The following is a 25,517-nucleotide window of genomic DNA, read 5'->3' on the forward strand; positions in this document are numbered from 1 at the left end:
AGGTTTATAAAGTCATATTGAACAGTAGGATCATTATGAGCATTTTTGTTTTGACTCTGGGTATTTAAGTATCCACATCATTTTTTAAGTGAACAGTGTGGGTCACCAGCCTCAGGTCCCTCTGATCCAACTGATCCATCCAATTACATAGATCCTTCCATTTCTCATGAGTTCAGTTCCATAAGACCTTGCTCTCGAAGTCTCAGTTTAGTATGCTAGGAAAAATTATGCATTTTGGTTTTTATCTGTTTAGCCTAGAGATTTATAAAAGTCCTTGAAATCTATTTATAGTACCTTCATCCTCATTCTTGGGTTTTGTTTTGTTTTATTTCTATTGATGTGTTTTGTTTTTGCATTAAAAACATTTACAGATGGCTCCTACTTCATGAGAAGTCTCCTATAACAAAAGAATAAAAACGGTTAAGTAAAATTAATGTGGTAAACTCAGCTGAAAGGATAGATGATATTTTACATCAGTAGTCTCACCAATCTCCATGTTTTAGAAAAAAATAATTAATTTTCTCTCCTTGCCACCCTATTCATTTTGCATCATTTCGCCTTCATTTCTGAACCTCCCAAGTCATTATCTCACCTCGTTCAGTAATTTTAGCAATAAGCCTTCTTCTTTATGCATTTCCTGTCTTCATCCTGGGAGATGTCAGTTACATCTCCAATTCCCACATTAAGTAATTCAGATTTCCTCTTCTTCTCTTGGACTTACCCTTCCTGGGACCATGTTTATATCTTAAACTTGACTGTCTTGTGAAAAGAAACTTTATCATTCCTAAGACAATAGATTTGGAAATTCCACCTTCTAAATATAATTTACAGTCCTTCTACTTCTCACACTTAACTCCTGCTCTCTTCTCAAACTTAACTTGTTTTTTCTGAACTTAACACCAAATAAAATAAACATTTCCATATAGATTGTAGAACAGAAGGAGAGAATTGTACATGAAACTAAATCTCCATTACATAGCACTTACTTTTCTTTTTGTGTATATAATAAATTCATCGTGTAACTTTCAAAGCTGTTCTGCTTATCTTTGATTCTGCTCAGTCTTCCTTCTGTTCTCTTCAAAAAATATTTTCTCAGGGACAAATCTTATCTCCATATCTCTTCCTTTCTTCCCCCATTGAGAAAAAGAAAAGGAAAAAAAGCTTAATAATAAACATGTATAGTTAAACAAAACAAATTTTTATGTTGTTCGGGTCCAAAAGTGTTACATCATATTCTGCATCTACTCTTTGTCAGGAGGTGGGTATCATACTTCTTCACTGGGCCTTTGGAGTTGTGGTTGCTCATTTCCCACCACCTTCACTCTTTTTTTACTCCATCAGGGCCCCCATACAAGGTACCTTCTCTTCACTCTTTCCCCCCCCCCTTTTTTTGGAGGGCGATCGGGGTTAAGTGACTTGCCCAAAGTCATACAGCTACTTGTGTCAAGTTTCTGAGGCTGGATTTGAGCTCAGGTCCTCCTAACTCCAGGGCTGGTGCTCTATTCACTGTGCCACCTAGCTGCCCCAACACTCTTCCCCTTTTAGCTTCCTTTTGTGTGTTGTCTTCCTCCATTAGATTGTAAACTCATTGAGAACAGGACTGCCTTTTTTTGTATTTGTATACCAAGAATTTAACAGTGCCTAGCACACAGTAGGCAGTTAATCCACGTTTCAACAAGTCTGTTGAAATTGTTTTTCTTACATAACCTCATCTAGTGATCCTTCTGTACTCATATTGAGTCCTTATTTTATTTCATAGAGTGACTATTGTACATCTTTTTCTGTTTCCTCAAAACAAACTTCTTTTATTCCTACTAACTCCCAAACCTCTACATATTTCTGGCAAATTGATTAGCATCTTAATTTTACTGAGAAGATCAGTCATTTTACAGAAATTCCTTTGGTCTTCATATTTTAAAATATCTATCATCCTTATTGATACTCTCTTCATACACACATACACACATACATGTGTGTATATATACATATATTCGTGTATGTGTATACATATACTATGTATAGTATATATATACTACATATAGTATATATACTCTTTGTGTGAGTGTGTGTGTGTGTGTATACACACACTAAAGCTAATTTCTCTAATGAATCCTTGATTTCATCCCCTCCTTTTTTTCTAGAGCCTAGCTCTCCAATCATCCCTTCAATGGAGAATCTTCACTGCCTTCCTTTCTTCTGATCTCTATTGGCTTAAAAACACATTCAGGTATTCTTGCAAAAAGAATCCTGCCCTTGACTTCTCTTTACATCTAGCTACCTTCCCCTTTATGGTCAAAGTTCTTAAAGTTATCTGTACCTGGTGCCCCCACTTTCTCAGTGCCCCCTCTCTATTTAATAGGGTGTAGTCTGATTTCTCACATTTCCACTATTCTGGAAAATACCCTCCACAAAATAACCAATGATATTTTAATCATTAACCTAAACCATGTCCTTTTTTTCAGTTTTAACCTCCTTGACTTCTTTTACAGCATATGACACTTTAAGCTGCTCTTCCTATCATTCTTCAATTATATAGTCTTTAAGCACCTACTGTGTGCCAGCCACTTGCCAGACATTAGAATTACAAGTGCAGAGAATAGAACCATTCCTATTTGTGGAACTTACATTCTTGCATAATGGGTGAGAAAGCAGGTACATATGTAAATATATAGTGAGTAAATATAAATATATACAAACCAGTTAAATATAAGATGACTTGTAAGGAAGCACCACAGAAATAAGGGGATCAGAAAAGGCTTCATGCAGAAAATGGTACTTTAGCTGTATTGCAAAGGAAGAAAGAGTCTATAAAGTGGTATAAAGGACCATTCCAGGCATGGGGGATGGCCAGTGCAAAAACAGAGATGGAGATGGATGAAGAACAAATAGGAGATCAGTTTGGTTGGAGTGTAACAAAGGGAATGATGTCCCGTGAGACTGTAAAGACATGTTGCAGCCCTGTTGTGTAGGGCCTGGAAAACCTAAACAAAGGAGTTTATCATTTTATTCCAGACACAATAGGAAACCCTTGGAGTTGAATCCCTCCCCAAGTTAGTAATAGCTTTTTCCTCCTTGGGTAGAATACTTTAGTTTCACCTCTCCATTATACTTCTGCATTATAATTTTAATTATTTGTATATTATATATAAATAGAATAGAGAGGGAGGGAAGAAACATAGAGACACAAATGTGTATATGTGTGTATATATATATATATACTTCTTCTCATATATATATATATATATATATATACTTCTTCCCTATTAGACTGTAAACTCCATGAGAAGACAGAACCCTATCATATACAAACTTTGTATCTCATTCAGACCCTAGCACAGTATTCTTCTCATAGTAACTGCTTAATAAATATTTTTTAATGAAATCAAGTTGTATTTGTCACCTAAGAAAAACTGTTTTATGTTGGGATATGTTTTAGAAACTCTAAAATTATTTTCTACACAAATCATAATTTAAAATGAATAAATGCTATTTAAGATGTTGCTATTCTAAATCATGATTTTCATCTGCAGTTGATAGCATATTTTTGGTAAAGACAATTAAATGTACTAATTTGTTGCTGCCAGATTGTTTAATGAATGTTTTAAGAATATATTATTATCCTGCTGATAAAAAGTATTTGCTTTACACAGTTTGTCACCATGATGAAAGAATCTAGCTTCACTAACTAGTCATGTAAGTAGGGTATAGACAATTTACATTAAGTGGAACTGTAAAACATTTTCTTGACCCCTTTTCCTACCAAATTTCTGAGAAGCACACTTTCAATCAAATAAGTAAATACAGTAACATTTCAATAAAACAAAGTCAGTAGAGGAAATTTTAATAGAAATAGGGTTTGACTTGGACTTCATCCAAAGGAATTTAGATAGCGAAATGATAAAAAGATCATTTTGAAAGGAAGTTTTACTGATGAAGTATTCTTATGGTTAGAAATTAGAGGCCAATATTTTAATGAGACCCCCATAAAGTCACAATAATTGTGAATGTGCTATAAAAATCATAGTAGAAAAAAGCTGGTTGCCACCTAATGAAATTATATACAGTGAACTCTCAGTTTTCCATGGCATTAAAAAGGATTCTGTCCTAACATCTTATTCTGATGCCTCAAGGTGGTATATAGGGGAGACTGAGTTCTTGAAGTATATGGCAGCTGACAGCTTTATCAAGCTAAAATGGCTACCAAGGATGGTATCTGGCAGGGAGGTAAAGCAGTCTGAAAAATGAATTGACCTGGGAGTAAGGTGTACAGCATGTCTGGGATCTATCAGAAATAGGTATCGTATCCACAAGAGTGTTATTCCAATAAGTCCCTTTGGGAAATTATGTAATTATTGCAGCCATTTCACTATGGTTTAGAATAGGAGTGGGGAACCTGTGGCCTCAAGGACACATGTAGCCTTCTAGGTCCTTAGGTGTGGCTTTTTGACTGAGTCCAAGTTCTATAGAACAAATCCTTTTGTTAAAGTTATTTGTTCTATAAGTTTATATTAAGTCAAAGGCCACAATTGAGGACCTAGAGGGCCATATGTGGCCTTGAGACCACAGTTTCCCCACCCCTGGCTTCAAACATCCCTGAAATTCTTCAATGGGAATTTCCTTTAGAGTCTAAGTAGGATATATTCTTTAGATGTCATGTCCTCATGACTACTTGGAGGCCATTTTGGAGAAGATGGAAGCTATCTCTTTTCCCATCCCTTTCTTGGGGACTGAACAATGGTATGATTTGCTTTTCTTTTTTTTTAAATCATTATTAAAAGTCATTTGTATTCAATGCCAAACAAGGAAGGAATCACTTCAGGTTGGATAGATCATAGACGATTTCATGGTTGACATATTATTTAAGCATGGTCTTTAAGGATGGATGTAATTATGATAGGTGGCAGTGAGGGCATTCCAGGTAGGAGAAAAGATATATACAAAGGATAGAAAGCAAAAAGTGTTTCCAGGGAACAGCAAGTATACTATATTGACTATAGGAGAGGATTTGTGTAGGGTCACAGAGTGAGATATAACTAGAAAGGTAGGTTTGAACCAGATTGTTATGATCCTTGCATACCAGGCTAAGGAATGTGAACTTTATCCGCATATAAGTAACAAGGAATGATTAAAAAATGATTAAGCAAGAGCATGGCATGTTCAGAGCAGTGTTTTAGGGAGATTAACCTAACCATGGCATGTAAGATGAATTGGACCAGAACGATTAACATGTGTTCAGTATATTGAGAATATTCAATAAACATTGCTAACTGAGTAAAACCTTGCACTGTGAGCAGAAATATTCAATAGATCTGGATACAATTTAAGCTTAGAAGGATGGAAGCTGGGAGGTTTTGCAGAGTAAGACACCTTCAAATAAATGAGAGGGGTTTAGCGTCCATTTTCTGAATAAAAAATAAATAACTGCAAGAAGCTATTGCTAATCCTAAATGACCTTAAGATAATTCTTAAAATTCATGTATATATTTTCAGACTTTTTTGATATAATCAGTTATGCGGATTTTTTCCACTTTTTCTTTTCTTTTTTAATATTTGTTCTCCTAATGGGGCAGGAGAGGGATACTGGAAGAAAATGAAGTGAGGTTTAAAAACTTATTTTTTAAAAATGAATATATAAATATAAACAAATCATCATTTTACTTTGAGGCAACATAGCATGATTTTCTCATAGTGTTACTTTAATTAAATCTTAATTCATAATCTCCTGAACTGTTTTAGCCCCAAATTCAGATTCAACATGGGAAAAAAACATGTAAAAGGGAAAGAAATTTATACGACTCAATAGGCAGAGAGCTTAGAATTCCATTCAGCAAATATTTATTAAATCCCAACCATGTGTGGTGTCAAACACACAGCCACCAACACTCCTGAATGCTGCCTAAACAAGATTAAAAGGTAATTGGGAAATATTTAACAGAATATATAAAAATACAGTAAAACATAGATAACATTGTATCTTAAATCTAAGTCAGTATTGAACCAGCAGGGATCCTTACAGAGGAATTAGTGGCTCATATCTCTCTTTTAGTTTGACACCACTGATGTTGTTTATAAAGAACTAGTTTCCTAAAGTCAAGAAGACCTGTATTCCAGTCCTGCCTACCTCTGACACATGTTGCCTCTGTGACTGTGAGCAGGTCATCTTTTCACTTCTCAGTACCCCGGGGCAGCTCTCTAAGAATATACATTGAAGACAAGTTGGGAGATGCATTGGTAGAGGGAGTTCCCTCTTTAGGAGTTCCCTTACCAATGAAACCACAGGTTCAATTTAAAAAAAAGTGAGCAAGGTACTATGGATACAAGGACATTAACAAAACCATCCTTACCTTCAAGGTGGTAATAGATAGAAACTAGTTTATCTCCTGTGGCACATAGGGATGCGCAGTGGGTGTGTTAGCAAGGAAAGCTTTAGTACTTGAACTGATTTTTATCTTGATTTATCTTTATCTCTTAAGACTACAACCTCTCCTACAATCCTGTTAGTTGCTTGCTAGTGGCCAAGAGGAGCATCTTCTTTCCCATCTTTATTCCTAATATTTAATGGTTTTGCTATTGCCCCAACCATAGTTCAGTAATTTATTTCATTTTCTTCTGCTGATTATTAGACTGATCTTTTCTTCTTTTTCTTTTTTCTTAGCTATACTTTTTTTTTTTTGGAGGGGGGAAAGGCAAGGCAATTGGGGTTAAGTGACTTGCCCAAGGTCCCACAGCTAGCAAGTGTGTCAAGTGTCTGAGGTCAGATTTGAACTCAGGTCCTCCCTACTCCACAGCCCATCCTCTATTCACTGTGCCACCTAGCTGCTCCCATGAGCTATACTTTTGAAATTAGTTTATTGTATCACCTGGAGGGAGGTGGGGAATTTAGTTAAAATGAAAAAAAATAATGCTTCCTTTTAAAGCCTATAGTGTTAGACTTATTTAGTGATCCAGTTTCACAGACAGCCTGCTTTAGAAAACCTTTTTCTGTAACCAGTGCAATGTCATTAAAATCGTCTAACAAGATGTGTGTTCTAGCTTAATGCCAAATTTGCTAAAGATTTCAAAGCTTTCTTATTGTCATTGTCCTCTTTTTCGGATAGCTTGTTATAAAATTATAACTCTGACAGACAAAGCGGATCCAGCAGGGTTCTCTTCAGACAAAAAAAAAAAAAACAACATGCAATAGTGATAAGTATATTTTCATCCTCTCTTGACCAGAACCAGGTCTTTCTCTTCACTAGCAGTGCCTTAAACCAATGAAATCACAGGTCCACATTTAAAGTGATAGTAATAAAAAGGAAAGTAAAAATATCTACTCTGCATACTTCAAGGGTTCTTGTGAGGCACACATATGGTAGTATGTTCAAAAGTGCTTTGAAAACTGAAGGTAAAGCACATTTCAATTTAGCGTTGTCCTTTTTTTTTTTTTTTTAAGCAATCAGGATTAAGTAACTTGCTCAAGGTTACACGGCCAGTTATTTGATCCAGGTCATCCCGACACTGGAGCCGGTGCTCTTACTCGCTGTGCTACCTGGCCGCCCCAACATTGTCCTTTTTTATTATTTGCCACAGAATTTAGAAAACAGTGAATTTTTTAAAAATTCAATGAAATCTTAACTTCAGGATTTCACAACCTTATAGGTTGTGTGTAGCACCAATGCAATATTCATAGCACCAATGGTCACTATAAATATATCAGCATAGTGCTTGATCACAAAATATAACAGAATCCCCATGTAGAAGACAAAAGCAAACCATTTATTCAGACACCAGAAAACTGAATCCCAAAACCAGTAAGCTGATTCCATCATAGTAGCAAAAAAAGTTAATAAGCCACAACAGCACAGAGTGCCACAGCATCCATTAATCTTCCCACAAACCAACATAAATCTAGCTGTCATAGCAGGTGACAAATATGAACGTTACTCACAAGCCTGTCTCCCTCCCTATGCATCTTCTCCTCCCACCCTGTCTAGCTGCTCTGACTCCCAGCTTCCTGTGGGCTCTCCTCCACCCTTCAGGAAACTCCTCCCACCACAGGCTCCATGTGATTACATTCAATCTATTAAGGGACAGGGTATATTTTCAAAGCAGGGAAGGTCTTCAAATTCCTATTATCATTACATTGTGAAAAAGGCAGACCCATCAGGATAGGGAAAACACAAAGTCAATAAGTTTATGATGTATTACTTTAATTATTATAATTGTTATTTATTTTCACAAAAAATTATGAAAGCATTTGTAGAGGGTTATGTTTTTTTGTTGTTGTTGTTGTTTTTAGGAGGGGGGAGTACGGGGCAGTTAGGGTTAAGTGACTTGCCCAAGGTTACACAGCTAGTAAATGTTAACTGTCTGAGGCTAGATTTGAACTCAGGTCCTCCTGATTCCAAGGCCGGTGCTCTGCTCACTGCACCATTTAGCCACCCTGGTTTTTTTTCTTAATTGGACCTATTGTGTCACTGGTGTAGGAAATTGTAAATAAAGAAACTTCTACTAATGAAATATGAACTGACTCTGCAACTTAGTCTTAGACAGTTGCCTAGATCCATTGAGAAATTGAGTGATTTGCCCCAAAATCATATAGCCAATATATATATATATATGTATATATATACATATCAATAATATATCGTACTTGAACCTCTTTCTTCCTGACATTGATGCCAACTCTCCACTATATCAGACCATCTTACTAATAAAGGTTACATGTGTAATCTGTTGATGTAATTCTCCTTTAATTATCGGGGCCACAATAGAAGCATTTCTCATATCCAAGCCACCAATGTCCTGTTCTAAGCCCTGATAATGTAGAGTCCTACATTAAAGATACATAATTTATTTCTCTGGGATCCAAAAACCCATTCACAAAGCTGAGGGTACCTTCTACAAATTGAAGGGAAAAATGTTCACAAACACAGATGAAATTGTAAGGACATAGATAGCTGCTGATGAAAGAAAATAGATGATCCCAGTGTGTACAGAATCCTGAACTGTCTCTACAAATTAAATGATTTATTGGTGCCCATCCAGGATGAAGTAACCCTGCTTTCAAAGAACTGATGGTTCTACAAAAACAACCAACATCCTTTCACATAGTAGCTTCATTGTCATTGTTATTACTTGCTAATCTACTCATCAAATATGCGCAGTATAATATTTCCAAGTGTTTTCACAGTTTAAGAACACTTCTTGTTCAAGGACTATTGTGTTAGAAAACATCACAGTTCAGCAAAACTTTGAATGCTATGCTAAATGTTCCATGTGGAAATAGTTTGTATCTTAGGCCTTTGGTATTGACTATTGAGGGAGAAAACAGCCTGCCTCGGTAAATTAGAGAAACTTGCATAGAACAGGAGACTTTTTTTGGAGGGGTGGGGAACAGATGTGCATGAATATATGGATGTACTAATCTCCACATTATAAATTATATATATTTTTGAATCTAAGGCCTTTTTGCTACCATAGAACCTAAATGTTCTGCTTGTCACTTAAAAAAAAAGTTACCCAATATACTATACTTCTATTTCTCAATGAGTTTTAAATCATTGTCTGTTTTCATTCACTACATATAATTAGAAGCAAATGCAAATCTCTCTGGGCTGAGGTAAAGTCTCTGTAAAAATTATGATGATTAAACTAGGTGATCTTTAAGGGTCCTTCCAGTTCCAGACACTGCACAGAGATAGGGAATCCAAAGAAGGATGAAAAACATTCTCTACCCTCAAGGACCTTACATGGTTAGAATGGGGTTATGGTAAGAGACCACTAATGGCTGGAGGCATAAGAAAAAGCTTCCTGTAGAAAGTAATGCTGAGTTCTCCCTGATTCCAAGTCAATACTGCTCTAACTCTTTTGCACTTAACTGTAATGAACCACATCTCTAATATTAATAACCACATTCCTAATATTAGGCAAGTTGTTACCATTTCAAAATCTTAACTAATTATGACCCTAGTGACTAAACCACAGAAAGAGCCAGTTAGTTTCAGGATACAGATGGTAGTGGGATGGGGAAATGAACACAAAAAGGCCTGATGAGGCATCATGGTACAAGAGAAATAGTCATGCCTCTGCATTCAATTCCCATCTTAGACACTAACTCCTTGTGTGACTTTAGGCAAGTCACTTAATCTCTATGGGTTTTCTCAGCTGTAAAATGAGGGCATTGGAATAGATGCTCCCCAAAGTCCCTTTGAGAAAGCTCTATGATCTATGGTTCTGGTGTGGGCATTTTTCTTTTAGATTCCTTAGAAAGATTTAATGGTACATCATGTGTTATGCTGTTAGAATGAGTGTGAGAAAGAGGAAAGAGCCCTTGACTGAGACTAGAAGGCCTGAGTTCTAATCCTGGCTCTTCCATTAACTCCTGTGTGACCACACACAAGTCATTTTTCATCCTTTGGCCTCAACTTCTTTAATAGAATGGGAGTAGGGGTGGATTAAAGCAGATTATCTCAGAATTTCCATCCAGTCTTAGAAGTTCTTTGACTCCTAGTGACAGGTGACTGAGTATAATGTGCTTCCTGAGTTTTTACATGAGGTTGAAAGGAAGAAAATAAATTTTCATCCTCAGAAATTAGATACTGATATTAAAAAATCGCTGAGCCCTATCAGTGACATTTATAGTAATGGAGTCAAAGAGAGGGGGAAGTAAAAATAAATAACAAACTGAAGAAGAGGAAAACAAAGGAATAGCTGAAGATTAGGTTTGGAGTGAGATATTCTGCCTTCTGCCTTCCCTAGGCCTCTGAGTACAAGGACACATAGAAAATGAAAAATACCAAGACATGGTCAAACCTAAGGAGAAATTTGACATTAAGTTGAATAATATCATTTTTGCAATGACGTAAACAGATTAAATGATATGATGGAATACAGTTGTCCTGAATTCTTATTAGTATAATGACCAACCAGGATGTCAGAGGACTAAGGGCGACATATGCCACTCACCTCCCTGATAGAAAAGTGAAGGACTCAGAATGCACCAGTTAAGACAAGTATTTGTAGGATATAGCCAATAGGGAAATTTGTTTTGATTGACTATGCTTGTATAGGTTTTGGTTTTTTTGTGTGTAATGAGTGTGGAGAGGAGGTTGGGGGGGAAGGGTGAAAAGGCAGGTCTTGGCTAATTAAAACAAGCAACAAAAATATACGTGCACACACACACAAACACACACACACACACACACACACACACATAAACCGATCGATACAAGGACCAACCACAATCCCCAAGGACTCATAATGAAACATGCTGCCCATTTCCTGACGAGAGATTTTGTTTTCCTTAAGTATACCTCCTTGTAACACGGGTTTTATTTTTCTTATATTCTCAAAGGGAGGGGAAGAGAAGTGGGAGGGAGAGAGAGAGAGAGAGAGAGAGAAGACTGATCTTTGTTTGAAAATATTTTTTTTCCTTTTGGAGGGCAGTTGGGATTAAGTAACTTGCCCAAGGTTACACGGCTAGTTTTTTGTGTGTGGGTGTTAGGTGTCTGAAGCCAGAACCAAACTTGGGTCCTCCCGACTCTGAGATTGGTGCTTTACTCACTGCGCCACCTGGCCACCCTTGAAAATAAAATTTAATTTAAAAAAAGAGTCTCAAATGTTGGCATTCTGCTAGATGATGTTGAGAAAACCAAAGAAATAGAACACAGAGTCCCTGCACTAGAAGGGTTTACATTAAAGCACTATGCAAATGCACACTACTGTTATTTTCCATCTAAATGCCAATAGGAGTCATATTCTCATGAAAGTAATTAAATAACAATGCCAAGATTGAAAAAAGGAGAGGATAATAAAGACAGGAATATTAAGGCAATCTCCATGAAGGGGATGGGTTTTGACTAAACTCGGAAGAGTAGGAAAGTAACCCCTAATATGAATTACTGGAAAAATAGTGATGCTACTGAAGGAAATGTGAAAGTGGCAGGTGGATGAGGGGATCAATGTGAAGGAAGAGCAGTTCAGTTCTAAAAGGGTATGCATGTGTGTGCACACATATGTGTGTGTACGTGTACGTGTGTGTATTTGTGTACATGTGCGTATGTGTGTGTGTCTAGTTTGCAGGTAAAGATATGGATCAGAAACCTGAGACTGAAGATATAGGTTTGAGAATTCACAGCAGAGAGGTATAGTTGAAGCTAAGAGCATGGTTCATGGAGAAAAAATGTTGGTGAAGGATAGCCAGGGACCAATGACTGAACCATGAAGAATACTCATAGTTATAGGACAGGAGAAAGAAATTAATAACGGAAGCATAAAAATGATATCTGGAAAGACAATGGATGGATGAGATTCAAGTTGGCTGCTAGGCTCAAATGTTTCAAAGAACTCAAGAAAAAATAAATCCTATGGGTTTAGAAGGAATCAAGGGGGAAAAATATGAGCAGATATTGCATGAGGAGGTCATGTCGTGTAGTGGGAAGAACCCAGGCCTTGGGGTCAGGAGAAATTTCAGTTTGAAACTCATCTCTGATGCTTAATCATTGCAAGATCATTGCCAAATCACTTATCCTCTTTGACTGGGCTTCACTTATCTCATATTAAATGTAGATAATAATACTCATAGAACCTACCTTACAAGGTAGTTGTGATAATCAAAGGAAAAAGTTTTGCAAACTTTAAAACTATTATTTTTATCTTCTTTTTTTTGAGATCTTTTTTTCTTCATGTTCAATAGAGTTCAGATAGAAATGGCCCTAAGACAATTCACTATCTTGTTATTATTCTTTTCTGTTTAATAGTCTTTGCACTGTTACATAAGTTGATAAAATAACTCCTTTTATAGCTGAGTAAAAGTATAAGAATGCAAGCTGATATTCTGTAGGTTCACTAAGAGTAACTTTGGTATGATTCCAGTAGCACAAGGATAATATGGAACTGATGATGATGATGATGATGATGATGATGATGATAATGGTGGTGGTGGAACAATCAGTATTTATTAAGCCAGGCTCTGTGCTGTTACTGTTGCTGAATTTCCAGTAAATGATCAACCTTACAAAGACAACATAGTATAGTGAAACAATTATTGAATTTGGAGTCAGGTGACCTGAATTCAAACCCTAACTCTGATCATATCTGTGTAACCCTGGACAAGTTGCTTACCCTTTTCAAGATTCAGTCTTCTCATCTGTAAAAGTGTATAATAGCATATACTACTTAACATGTTTTCAAAGTGCTTTAAATATGTGAGTTGACATTTTTAACCATTGTGTGATTCATTTGTTCATTCTTTCATTCAGTAAGTATAACCTCCATTTTCTGTAGAGAATGGCATTAACCAATATGGAGATACAAAGAAGCATAAAAGCAACTTCCTTGCCTTTAATGCTTATGTTTGAAATTATTCCTTTCTCTGTGGTTTTTCATATGCTAGGAAAAATAGGTGCAGATAATTTTCTCTAGGTTAATAGAGAATATTTACTTGATTATAGGTAATATTGGAGGAGTTAATTCCTAGAATTTTTCTTGTTCCAGAATTGCAAATTTATTTTTAGGTTAAAATTTTATGCATTGATCTTTAAGAGATTTTATTGGCAGATACCAAAGAATTCCAGAATTAAACTACTACAAAATCAAGATTTTGTGTCATATTTTTATGATAAATAAATTGCTTTTGTTCCTTAACTATGTTGTAATAAGTCTGGTTTGTTTGTTTTTTTAATATATGTTCTAGTTATATTTGGATAGAAGCTTTACATGATGAAACTTTTATCCTACCTTCTAAAGTTACAGTCTTGCTTTTAAAAGGAGAATTTCCCCATGTATTAGCCTATAAACCTATTTTGTGATTTTCTAGGAGCTGTGATTTCACTGATATGAGGGATTCCAGGTGGAAAGTCCTCTCACCTTCTCAGATCAGCAGTTCGATTGTAACTTATCCCGCAAGCAGGGGCACTTTCTTGACTAGTGTTCTCAACTACTTTGTATACATTTGTATTTATTGAGTTTATATTAGTGGTGTATATATTTTTATATATACTTCAAGGACTTGGACCCAGGGATTCCTTCCTGATTCCAAGCATCACCAGCTATCTGCCTCAAACTCTTTCTTTCTCATCACAAGTCCAGACAATGTTTATTTTAGCAATTTGTGTCATAAAGAGTAATTTCATGGAAAGATTTAAGAATTTGGTCTTTAATTTGTTGAGATGATTCTCTACCAAAAGAAAATAGCTCGGGACTTTCTCAAACCTTGGCTTTTTGTTGTTGTTGTCTAGAAACAGGAAAACAAAGCTAATTATAAATCCATCTTTGTGGCATGTAACCTTGAAAAGGACTTGACTGTTGGAACTAATATCAAGAACATTGTTTTCCTTACAGACTGCATCATCTGCTATTAAGGGTGCTATTCAGCTGGGAATAGGATACACAGTGGGTAACCTCACTTCCAAGCCAGACAGAGATGTCCTTATGCAAGACTTTTATGTAGTGGAAAGTGTGTTTCTACCCAGGTAAGAAGATTGTTTCAAGTTATTTGTAATAATCTTCATGCTGATATTAGTAATAATAATAGGGACTTTATCACCATTATAATAATTATATTATTATAATTATATTAAATATAACAAATTAAATTATATAATGTTACATATTCTAGAATCTGAGTTGAATATAAATATATGTTAAATATGTATATTATAAATCATAAGATATATTTATATAAAGTTTTAACCAAAGGATTTTACATACATTATCTCATTTGATCTCCCAACACTCAGTAGGCTTTTATTAAGCACCTAGTATGTATTGCACACTGTGGCAGGTTTTGAAGATACAAAAGAAAAAAAAGAATAGAAACAATCCCTGTCCTCAAGGAGCTTGCATTCTGTGGAGGGAAACAACATATACACATAAAACAACCCTGCTAAAAGCCTTTGCTCATTCTACTTTGTTACCTATACAGCCTAATCCACAGTATGTGTTAGGTTCCTGGCACTGCCAAAAGCAGGCTAAATGATAAGAATTTTTATCATGTCCAAAGGAAGTAGAATGGTCTGGGAAGTAGAATGGTTTGGTGTGAACTTTTGGTTCACACATCAGAATCAATCAACCCATCTTTATTTCTTTTTGCCACAACTTATCCTTTCTCCTTCTTGGCTTCTCTTCCAATGAGCTGTATTTATAAAAGAGACTTGTCCATCATGACATCTATCTCTAACAAAGTTATAAAAATTGAAAAGAATATGGCACTTTATTTCTATCTTCCTTGGTGGTGGAGGGCATCATTTATAAAAAGCCCTTGTTAGTTAATCCAGAAGTAATCATTAAGTTTAAAACATCGCTAAGATGTTTTCCCATTTTGCAAATAATATATTAAAAGTAAAAGATATATTAATAAGTTGGTTGACTTTTGGTTTATTCAAACAGCATCTTTTTATCATCAAATCATGTGTCTCTTAACATGCCATTTCAATTGATTGATTAGTTGGCTAAGTGATTGAGCTATTTTGGTTGATCCAACCTTCTTTTGTCCTGTTCATAATATTCAGGAGATCCTTCCCAAAGGAAAAGCTGCACAAATCACATGATACTCTTTGGTGGATCTGTGATTGCACCAATTTGGGTAGTGTAGATTACAACCCATTCACACATTTTGTTACATGTTAACTTTTGCTTGTGTTCTCCAGTAAATCTTCTACAGGGTGGCCACCCAATTAGAATCCTTTTCTAAGATCTTTGAATCATAGCACCATAGACTTAAAATCATTTAATTCAATCCCTCCATCTTACAGATGAGAAAACGGAGGACCGAGGTTTAGTAACTTATTCAAGATCACATAGGTAGTAAATGTCAAGATCAGTGTTTGAATTCAGTTCCTATGACTCCAAAACCAGTGCTATTTTGTGAATATCCATGGAACGCACATTACTCAGCCATTGCTTTCATTACATTACTCACAAAGTATAGATTCCACAGAAATTAACCATACCCATGAATATAATGATTCTTTAGATAATCACAGTGACATATAGAAGTTGCACAGTCCCACAGCTTGGCCAAAGTGAACTTGACTTTGTTTAAAATTAGACCAGCCTAAGTGTAGTGGAAATCATACTAGCTTTGAAGTCAGAAGACCTACTACGCTGCTACTCACTACTGTGGGATAGGGGAAAGAGAGCTCAGGTTGAAGATAGAAGACTTGAGACTGAATCTAACACTTAAGTACCCACATGACCTTGGGCAAATAACTTATTTTCTCATGTTGAATCACATGATAAACATGTTTGAGAATTAAATCTTTGCATCCTAATAAAAAATTTCCAGCTCCTAAGCTGTGTATATATTAAATACTTGATTTGGGCCCCCCAAACAAAGTTTTTTTCTTTTGACAAGATGATTTTTTGAGTATAAAAATAATATGAATTTCTGAAACTTTTTTTAAAACTTTTATATGAAACCCTAAATAGTAGAATGTGACAGTAGAAATTCATATTATCCCTGTCTCAGTCTCTCTGGATTTCAGTTCCCCCATCCATAAAATGATGAGATTTCACTAGATTATCTCCCAGAATCCTTCTGGCTCTAAAATCAAGTCCTAAGAGAAATCATTTCTTTTTTGCCTTAAGATGTTTTAGTTGTCTTTTGGGGGTTGTTGCAAATTCTCTTTCTCATAAGAACAAAACACAATTTTGAGGATATTTTATTCTGGTAGTCTCAGAATTACTTGTGTATATTGAATTTTCCTGTAGGGTTAATGTTCTTTCATATCTCTTCCAATACTTCAAGGAACCAGTATTTCACTAGGGGGGTTCACAATTTCATCTGCACCTCCACTGAACATACATCACAACCCCTAATAGATCATCTTCATAAGTTTCCCAACTGGGTCAGGGGGTTTGGGGGAAAGTCTATCACCACTAGTCAAGCCTGTGATGATGAGGAAAATTTACTTAAGCCAATTGATCATATAAAGTACATTAGAGAGACCATAATGAAGACTTTCAAACTTGCTAGAGCTTGCTCTCTGCCTTGGGACTGCAAGATTACCTCAATTCCATAATATAGTATAGAGCTAGGATATCAGTGGAGGATTATATGCATGGAAAAATTGAGGCTTGGGAATTAAAGGGTTAAATGAAGTCCTAAAATCTTTTTCAACTATGGGGTTCCAAGATGCACTCAGAATTATTTCGCAAGTTCCTGAAGAGGGCCAAGGCTGTACCTGGATCTGTTGATTCCTGCGCTGCTATATTGTGGATCAGTAGAACAGGGAAAGAGGTTGTCTAATACATTTTGTGTTAAACATGTAAAATTAGACCTGATGAGACAATGTTTTGATGTAGCACAAAAACTGTATCCAAAAAAAAGCCACATGACCTGGGATAATTTTTTTTATTTTTTTTCAAATGCTTTATTGACTTCTCATTTACATCATTCATTTCCACCAGATTTTGAGTTACAAATTTTCTCCCAATTGTTCCCCTTCCCACCACCCCAAAAGGGCAATCTCACAGGATATCCCCTCCTCCAATCTGCTCTCTCCCATATTTTCTCCAATACCCCTTTTGACTTTTCCAGTAGATCTCTATGCCCCAGGGCATGTATATCTTATTTCCCAATTACATGTAAAAATATATAAATAATGGCACACACACATATAAAAGTATATATATTTTATTTTAAAACTTTGAATTCCAGATTCATTCCCTTCCTCCCTTGTCTCCCACCCTTACTGGGAAGATAAGCAGTTCAGTATAGGTTCTACATGTGTGGCTAATGCAAAACAATAACATAGTAGATATATTGTAAAAGACTGACTATATTTCCCTCCCTCCTATCCCACCTCCAACTTGTTCTATTCTCTATTTTGATCCCGTCCCTTTTCGAAAGTGGGTGCTTCCAACTGCCCTCCCCCCCCAGCCTGCCTCCCTTCCATCATCCCCCCTCACATACCCTTCCCCTCTACTCTCCTGGAGGGTGAGATACCCTATTTAGTGTGTATTTCACTCCCTCCTCAAGCCAAATTCAATGGGAATAAGGTTGACTCATTCCCTTTTGCCTTCCTATTCTTCCCCTGCATTGTAACCATTTTCCCTTGCCTCTTCTATATGAGATAGTTTACCCCATTCTATCTCTCCCCATCTCCTCTCATTATATTCCTCTCTCACCTCTTAATTTCACCTTTTAAGTATCATCCCTTCCTGTTAAATTGGTCCTGTGCCCTCTATCTATGTATACCTGTAAACATATATACACACATTCACATATGTATTCATATACCCTCATATATAGATATATATATTCTATTCCCTTCAACTGTTTTCATACTGAGAAAAGCTTTACAAGTTACAATTATTGTTTTTCCATGTAGGAATGTTAATAGTTCAACTTTGATAAGTTCCTTATGATTTTTCCCTGTTTACCTTCTCATGCTTCTCTTGCTTCTTGTATCTAAATGTCAAATTTTCTATTCCACTCTGTTTTTTTCAGCAAGAATGCTTGAAAGTCCTCTATTCCACTGAATGACCATATTTTCCCCTGAAACATGATACTCAGTTTTTCTGGGTAGGTGACTCTTGGTTTTAATCCCAGCTCCTTTGACCTCCAGAATATCATATTCTAAGCCCTTTGATCCCTCAGTGTAGAAGCTGCCAGATCCTGGGTTATCCTGATTGTGTTTCTACAATATTCAAATTGTTTCTTCCTGGCTGCTTTTAATATTCTCTCCTTGATCTGGGAATTTCACAACCTGGCCATAATATTCCTAGGAGCTTTCTTTTTGGGATCTTTTTCAGGAGGTGATCGGTGGATTCTTTCAACCTCTATTTTGACCTCTGGTTCTAAAACATCAGGGCAGTTTTCTTTGAGAACTTCCTGGAGGATGATTTCTAGGTTGTTACTTTAATCATGGCTTTCAGGTAGTCCAATAATTTTTAAATTATCTCTTTTGGATCTATTTTCCAGGTCAGTGGTTTTTCCCATGAGATATTTCACATTGCCTTCTATTCTTTCATTTGTTTGGATCTGTTTAACAGCATCTTGATTTCTCATAAAGTCATTAGCTTCCATTTGCTCCAATCTAATTCTGAAGCAATGATTCTCCTCATTGAGCTTTTGAGATTCTTTTTCCATCTGGCAAATTTGGCTTTTTAAGGCATTCTTCTCCTCATTGCCTTTTTTGAGCCTCTTTTGCCATTTCAGTTAGTCTATTTTTTAAGGTGTTATTTTCCTCAGTCAGGCTGTTGACTCTCATTTCATAATTTTCTTGTATTGTTCTCATTTCTCTTCCCAATTTTTCCTCCACTTCTCTTATCTGCTTCTTAAGGTCCTCTATGGCCTGTAAGCAGTTCATATTTTCCTTTGAAGCTTTTGGTGCAGGAGTTCTGCCTTCACTGTCTTCCTCCTATTCCATGCTTTGCTCCTTTTTGTCCCCAAAATAGGAGTGTAATGTTGGAATCTTCTGTCTGCTTTGCTTCCTTTGCCTGGTCATGTCGCCCCTCAGTCACTTGACCCCTGGGTTTTTTGCCACAATAGGCAAAGGGGAGCTTTCGTCCCAAATGCTGCCAGAGGTATTAGATGGGTGCCCTCTCTGATGTCTCCACACTCTCTAGCAAGCCAGACACACACCCCAGAACCTCCACCCTAGACTGCAATCCAGATCCAAGAAGGTTAAAGCAAGAGCGATTACCCCTCAGACTGGTGCTTGGTCCCCCTACACTCTGCAGGCCAGGAGCTGAAGCTGCCACATGGAGCTAGCTGGCTGTGCCTGTGTCTTAGCGGCTTCTCGTGACAGGGGCAAAAGCCACACACTCCCACTTACTGGGTTCCAAAGTCCAGACTGCACTGACCTCTCACTTTGTCCTTGCCATCTATGCGTTGATAAATCTGGAAACGGCCACAGCTGCTGCTGATCTGGAGTCCCTCCCACGGGTGGCTAGTCAGGCCTGCCCTGGGGCTAAAGCCTCGGCTTGGGGCTGGGCTTGGCTCTGGCTCCCAGAGCACTGTGCTGGCTGATTCCTGCCAGCCTGCCGGGCTGTCCTCAGTGGGAGGTTAGCTTCTCTATGTCATTTTGTGAGTTCTGCAGCTCCAAAGTTTTAGAGTCCCCTTTTTACTTGGATTGGGGAAGGTGGAAGCTGGAGCTGCAGGGAGGTCCTGCTTCTACTCTGCCATCTTGACTCCACCCCCAGAGTATATTTTTAAAGCAAGGAACAACCTGGAATAATTATCTGGGATAATTACTAGATCCCTACTCATTAGTCCTAAATCTCCCTCTGCTGTTCTGGAAGATCTAGGATCCAGACCTCTCTTCTTCCAAAACCTCCATAGCTACCATTTCATGGTGAGTAAGGGTGGGGGGTTGTTTTTTGTTTTGTTTTGTTTTGTTTTAGAGGTAATCAGGTTTAAGTGACTTGCCCATTTGAACTCAGGTCCTCCTGATTTCAGGGCCAGTACTCTATTCACTATATCACCTAGCTGCCCCTATAATAAATATCATTTCTGAAGTTGAGAGTTGCTAGAGCAGCTTGAATGGCCAGGGTCCAAGAGAATCTCTGCTATATGCAAAATATAGTAATATTAAGTGGTGCCTCCAGGAGAGTTAGGTAATAAAGATGATGCTTTTCTTGAATTCCAAAGGCCTCAGTTTATTTTTAAATTCTGACACTAGTTTATTGTCTGACCATCATCACTCAACCTTTTTTGTGTCTCCACAGCTCAACCTGTCATTTAAGAGTTAGTGCTGACCTCTTACCCGACTTGAAAGTAATATTCTTGTGCTTGCTCACAAAAAGAGCTCAGAAAGGCTGTAGAAATCCTCCAGCAAAATAACCCCGTTGGGATATCATAGTAACTAACCCAGTAGGATTGTAAGCAAGCAATAAATGCTCCACTGACTTGTACAATTTATGAAGAAGGAGGAGGAGGAAGAAAGAAGAAGGAAAAATTTCAATACACTCTTGCTGAAGGCTTTATAGGGATTCATGCCATATTGCTCAGCTTTGTGTTGTTGAAAATTATTCCATTATCAGAATCCTAAAACTAACAAGCCAAAACCTTTAAAGTTAAATTTTACAAACTATTTTTCAAACCTACCTTAGACATAAATACCACCCAAATTGCTCTTCCATTGTAGGGACCACACAAAAGGAGGTCTTGTCCTCCCACTCGCACTTCCGCATGAATTAAAAAAATATGAATAGTTCTGGCACCAGCCCAGGACATTATAAATTCAGGTCTCTTTAGAAATACATGCTGCTACCCCCGCCTCAAATATTATGACTAAGGTGCTTTCCAAAATTTGATTTCATACCTATGTATGGTATCAAATTATTTTCTATTTTAACCCAAGTGAAAGCATTATTCTTTCTCAGACTTCTCAGAACATTTTACTTTTATATATCTTTCATACTTACTTCATTCTCTCTTGTCATAATTACTTTTATTCATGTCTTTCCCTCTTAGCACAGGGTGACCCAAAATTCTTGGTGGAATTTTAAGCTTTTATGATTTGAGGGACAATCCTGTAGATTATAAAACCCTCAAGTTTTAGTTATTGTTTCTTAAGTTCAGGTCATTTTATTTTCTAAAATATCTCTCTTAAAATCACAAAATAGAGTTTCTTCTTCATGATACTCTGGTTACAAAAAGGTAAGGAGAAATAGAAAAGGCAGAAATAATCAAACATGTAGAAAATCTTGTATCAACATAAATTATAGCCTTCAAATCTTCCAAGTCCTCTTGGAAGCAATTAAGATCACCCAGGTTCTTTGTTATGTATATAGAGGGAGCCCTGGGTTCATATACCACCTCAAACATTTACTAACTGTGTGACCATGGGCCAGTTGCCTCAGTTTTCTCATCTATAAAATGTGGATAATTGTAGCACTTACCTCCCAGGGTGGTTGTAGAATCAAATGACATAAAATGTATAGCACAGTACCTGGCACCTAGCACTATATCAATATTGTTGTTATTATCATATACCTTTGTATATTCAATACCTGACATAAAAATACTTAATAGGCTAAAGATGTACACAGTCTACAGAGAAAACGGTATACGATCATAAATGAATGAATGAGGGAATGAATGAATGACAGTCATAGAGAGAGTGAGATAATATATCCCTTAAGGATACCAATTATGCATTTCATAACTGATTATGTTTTGAAAAAAGTTTGAATATAATTCTGTCACTTGACAGGCAAGGCCTAGGATCAGATAGGCCATGAAAACAGGCATATTTATCTGACATGACCAAGGGAAACTTTCTTCCCACTGTCAGACTAATACCCATTAAAGTGATTCTCTGTCATTAGCAGCTATGCTAATGTAAACTAGTTGGTAGAGGCATTTTGTAATGTCTATAAGCATGTCTGGAGATAGACTCCATTCTGGGCATGAGTAGGACAGCATATGTGTGTATGTGTATGCATATATATATATATATATATGAATCTTGATCACTATACCTCTAGCCAAGATGCCCTAGGTTTTTGTCAGCTGGCTGATGTGTATTCATTCTGCCATGTGGTATAGCCCCTGAACATTTCTTGTTGTTATTCAGTCATGTCTGACTCTTTGTGACCTTGTTTGGTGTTTTCTTGGCAAGATATCGGAGTAGTTTTCCATTCCCTTCTCTAGCTCATTTTACAGATTAAGAACTGAGGCAGGGCAGAGCCAAGATGGTGGAGTAGAAGCACAAACTTGGCATGAGCTCCTGCTCCAATACTTGTAAATACTTCCAATACATGTAAAAAAAATTACTCTAAACACATTTTAAAGCTACAGAACCCACAAAGAGACAGGGAGAAACAAATCTCCTGCTAAGGCAGCCTGGCAGGCCAACAGGAAAGGTCTATCACAGCATGCTGGGAGCCAAGCACAGTCCCCCGTGAGCTGTGGTTCCGGCCCCAGGGAAGCCCCCATCAGCGGTGGCTGCAGCAGACTTCAGGAGAGTGAATCACCAGCAGCTTGGCGGTTTCCAGAATTCTCAACCCATAAACACCAAAGAAAAAGTAAAAGGTCAGTGTGGAACTCTGTTGGAACAGGGGAACAGCTGCCCCTGCCCCCAGGGCAAGAAGTGGCAGAGCCGCTGTGGCTGCAGCTGATGCCACGTGGCTGCTTCTGAAGCTCCTATCCTTCAGATGGTAGGGGAACCAAGCTACCATTCAGAGGGAAATCGCTCTTGCTTGGATCTGTATTACAGTCTCGGGTGGTGGTCCTGGGGTGTGTGGCCAGTGTGCCAGAACTTGTGGGGACTGCAGAGAGGCACCTTCCTAATACCTCTGGCAGCTGCAAAAACCCCAGCTACTTGGGACAAAGCTCATTCCACTCTGGAAGCAGAGTTCTATTGTGGCAAAGAGCTGAAAAGTCAAGTAATTGGCTGGCAAGATGAGCAAACAGAGGAAGCACAAACAGACCATAGAATCCTTTTTTGGGGGACAAAAAGGATCAAAGCATGGAATGGGCAGAAGACAATGAAGTCAGAACTTCTGTATCAAAAGCTTCCAAGAAAAATATGAGCTGATTACAGGCCATGGAGGAGCTCAAGAAGGAGTTTGAAAATCAAGTAAGAGAAGTGGAGGAAAAATTGGGAAGATAAATGAGAATGATGCAAGAAAATTATGAAAAGTGAGTCAACAGCCTGCTAAAGGAGACCCAAAAAAATACTGAAGAAAGTAACACCTGAAAAAATAGACAAACGCAAATGGCAGAAGAGGCCCAAAAAGCCAATGAAAAGAATGCCTTAAAAAGACAAATTGCCCGGGTGGAAAAGGAATTTCAAAAACTTACTGAAGAGAATAATTCCTTCAAAATTGTATTGGAGCAAATTGAAGCTAATGACTTTATGAGAAATCAAGATACTATAAAATAGACTCGAACAAATGAAAGAATAGAAAACAATGTGAAATATCTCACTGGAAAAACCACTGACCTGGAAAATAGATCCAGGAGAGATAATTTTAAAATTATTGGACTACCTGAAAGCCATGATCAAAAAAAGAACCTAGAAATCATCCTTCAAGAAATTATCAGGCAAAATTGCCCTGATATTCTAGAACCAGAGGGCAAAATAGAAATCGAAAGAATTCACCCATCACCTGTTAAAAAAGATCCCCAAAAGAAAACTCCTAGGAATATTACAGCCAAATTCCAGAGTTCCCAGGTCAAGGAGAAAATACTACAGTCAGTCAGGAAGAAACAATTTGAGTATTGCGGAAACACAATCAGGATAACACAACACCTAGCAGCTTCTACATTAAGGAATCAAAGTGCTTGGAATATGATATTCCGGAGGTCAAAGGAGGTAGGACTAAAACCAAGAATCACCTACCCAGCAAGACTGAGTAATAATGTTTCAGGGGAAAATATGGTCATTCAATGAAATAGATGATTTTCAAGCATTCTTGATGAAAAAACCAGAACTGAATAGAGAATTTGACTTTCAAATACAAGAAGCAAGAGAAGCATGAGAAGGTAAACAGGAAAAAGAATTCATAAGGAACTTACTAAAGTTGAACTATTTACATTCCTACATGGAAAAACGATAATTGTAACTCATAAAACTTTTCTCCGTATGTGGATAGTTGAAGGGAATATATATATATATAGACATATGTATATATACATATATGTATACACATATGTATGTATAGGAGGGTGTGTGTATATATAAATATATGAGTGTGGTCATATGTGTGTATATTTATACATAGATGGAGGGCACAGAATGAGTTGAATATGAAGGGATGATATCTAAAAAAATAAAATTGAGTTGAGAGAGGAATTTATTGGGAGAAGGATAAAGGGGGAGATAGATCAGGGTAAATTATCTCATATAAAAGTGGCAAGAGAAAACTGTTACCAAGGAGGGGAAGAGCAAGAAGGTAAAAGGGAATGGGACAACCTTACTATCTTTGAATTTGGCTTGAGGAGGGAATAACATACACACTCAATTGGGTTTCTTACCCTACAGGAAAATAGGGGGAAGGGTATAAGAGGGGTGGAGTGATAGAAGGGAGGGCAGATTTGGGGAGAGGGTAGTTAGAAGCAAACACTTTTGAAAAGGGATAGTGTCAGAGGAGTAAATAGAATAAGTGGGGGGTGGGATAGGATGGAGGGAAATATAGTTAATCTTTCACAAAATAACAACTATGGAAATGTTTTGCATAACTACATATGTATAACCTCTATTGAATTGCTTATCTTCCCAGTGGGGGTGGGTGAGGAGGGAAGAAGGGAAAAAATCTGGAACTCAAAGTTTTAAAAACGTTTTTTAAAAATATTGGGCTTTTTTTTACAGGTAACTGGGAAATAAGATTTACAGACACTGGGGTATAGAAATCCATTTTACCCTATTAGAAAGTTGGGGGGGAGGGTACGGGGGAGGATATAAGAGAGAATAGATTGGGGAAAGGGGTATTCAGTAGGCTCGCTATTTTGGGGTGGGGGTAGAGGAAAGATAGGGAGAAAAATTTGTAACTCAAAATCTGGTGGAAATGAATGTTGAAAACTCAAAACAAATAAATTGGAAAAAAAGAAATTAGGCCAACAGTTAAGCTAGTAAGTGTCT

At 37.1% G+C, this 25,517-nt stretch overlaps 1 protein-coding gene across 1 annotated transcript in view; it reads left to right on the forward strand.

The window, feature by feature from the left end:
• The window catches only part of PIP5K1B (phosphatidylinositol-4-phosphate 5-kinase type 1 beta), a 351,452-nt gene that overhangs the window by 174,159 nt on the left and 151,776 nt on the right, over positions 1-25,517 (forward strand). Inside the window, exon 4 of the mRNA XM_069086926.1 lies at positions 14,323-14,453. Within this exon, the coding sequence (XP_068943027.1) occupies positions 14,323-14,453 (131 nt within the window). The remainder of the gene's footprint in view (positions 1-14,322; positions 14,454-25,517) is intronic.

The sequence above is a fragment of the Petaurus breviceps genome, unplaced genomic scaffold (assembly GCF_028583685.1).
Source record: "Petaurus breviceps papuanus isolate PSGF00001 unplaced genomic scaffold, PetGlider_PUasm1.0 118, whole genome shotgun sequence".
Taxonomy (NCBI): domain Eukaryota; kingdom Metazoa; phylum Chordata; class Mammalia; order Diprotodontia; family Petauridae; genus Petaurus; species Petaurus breviceps.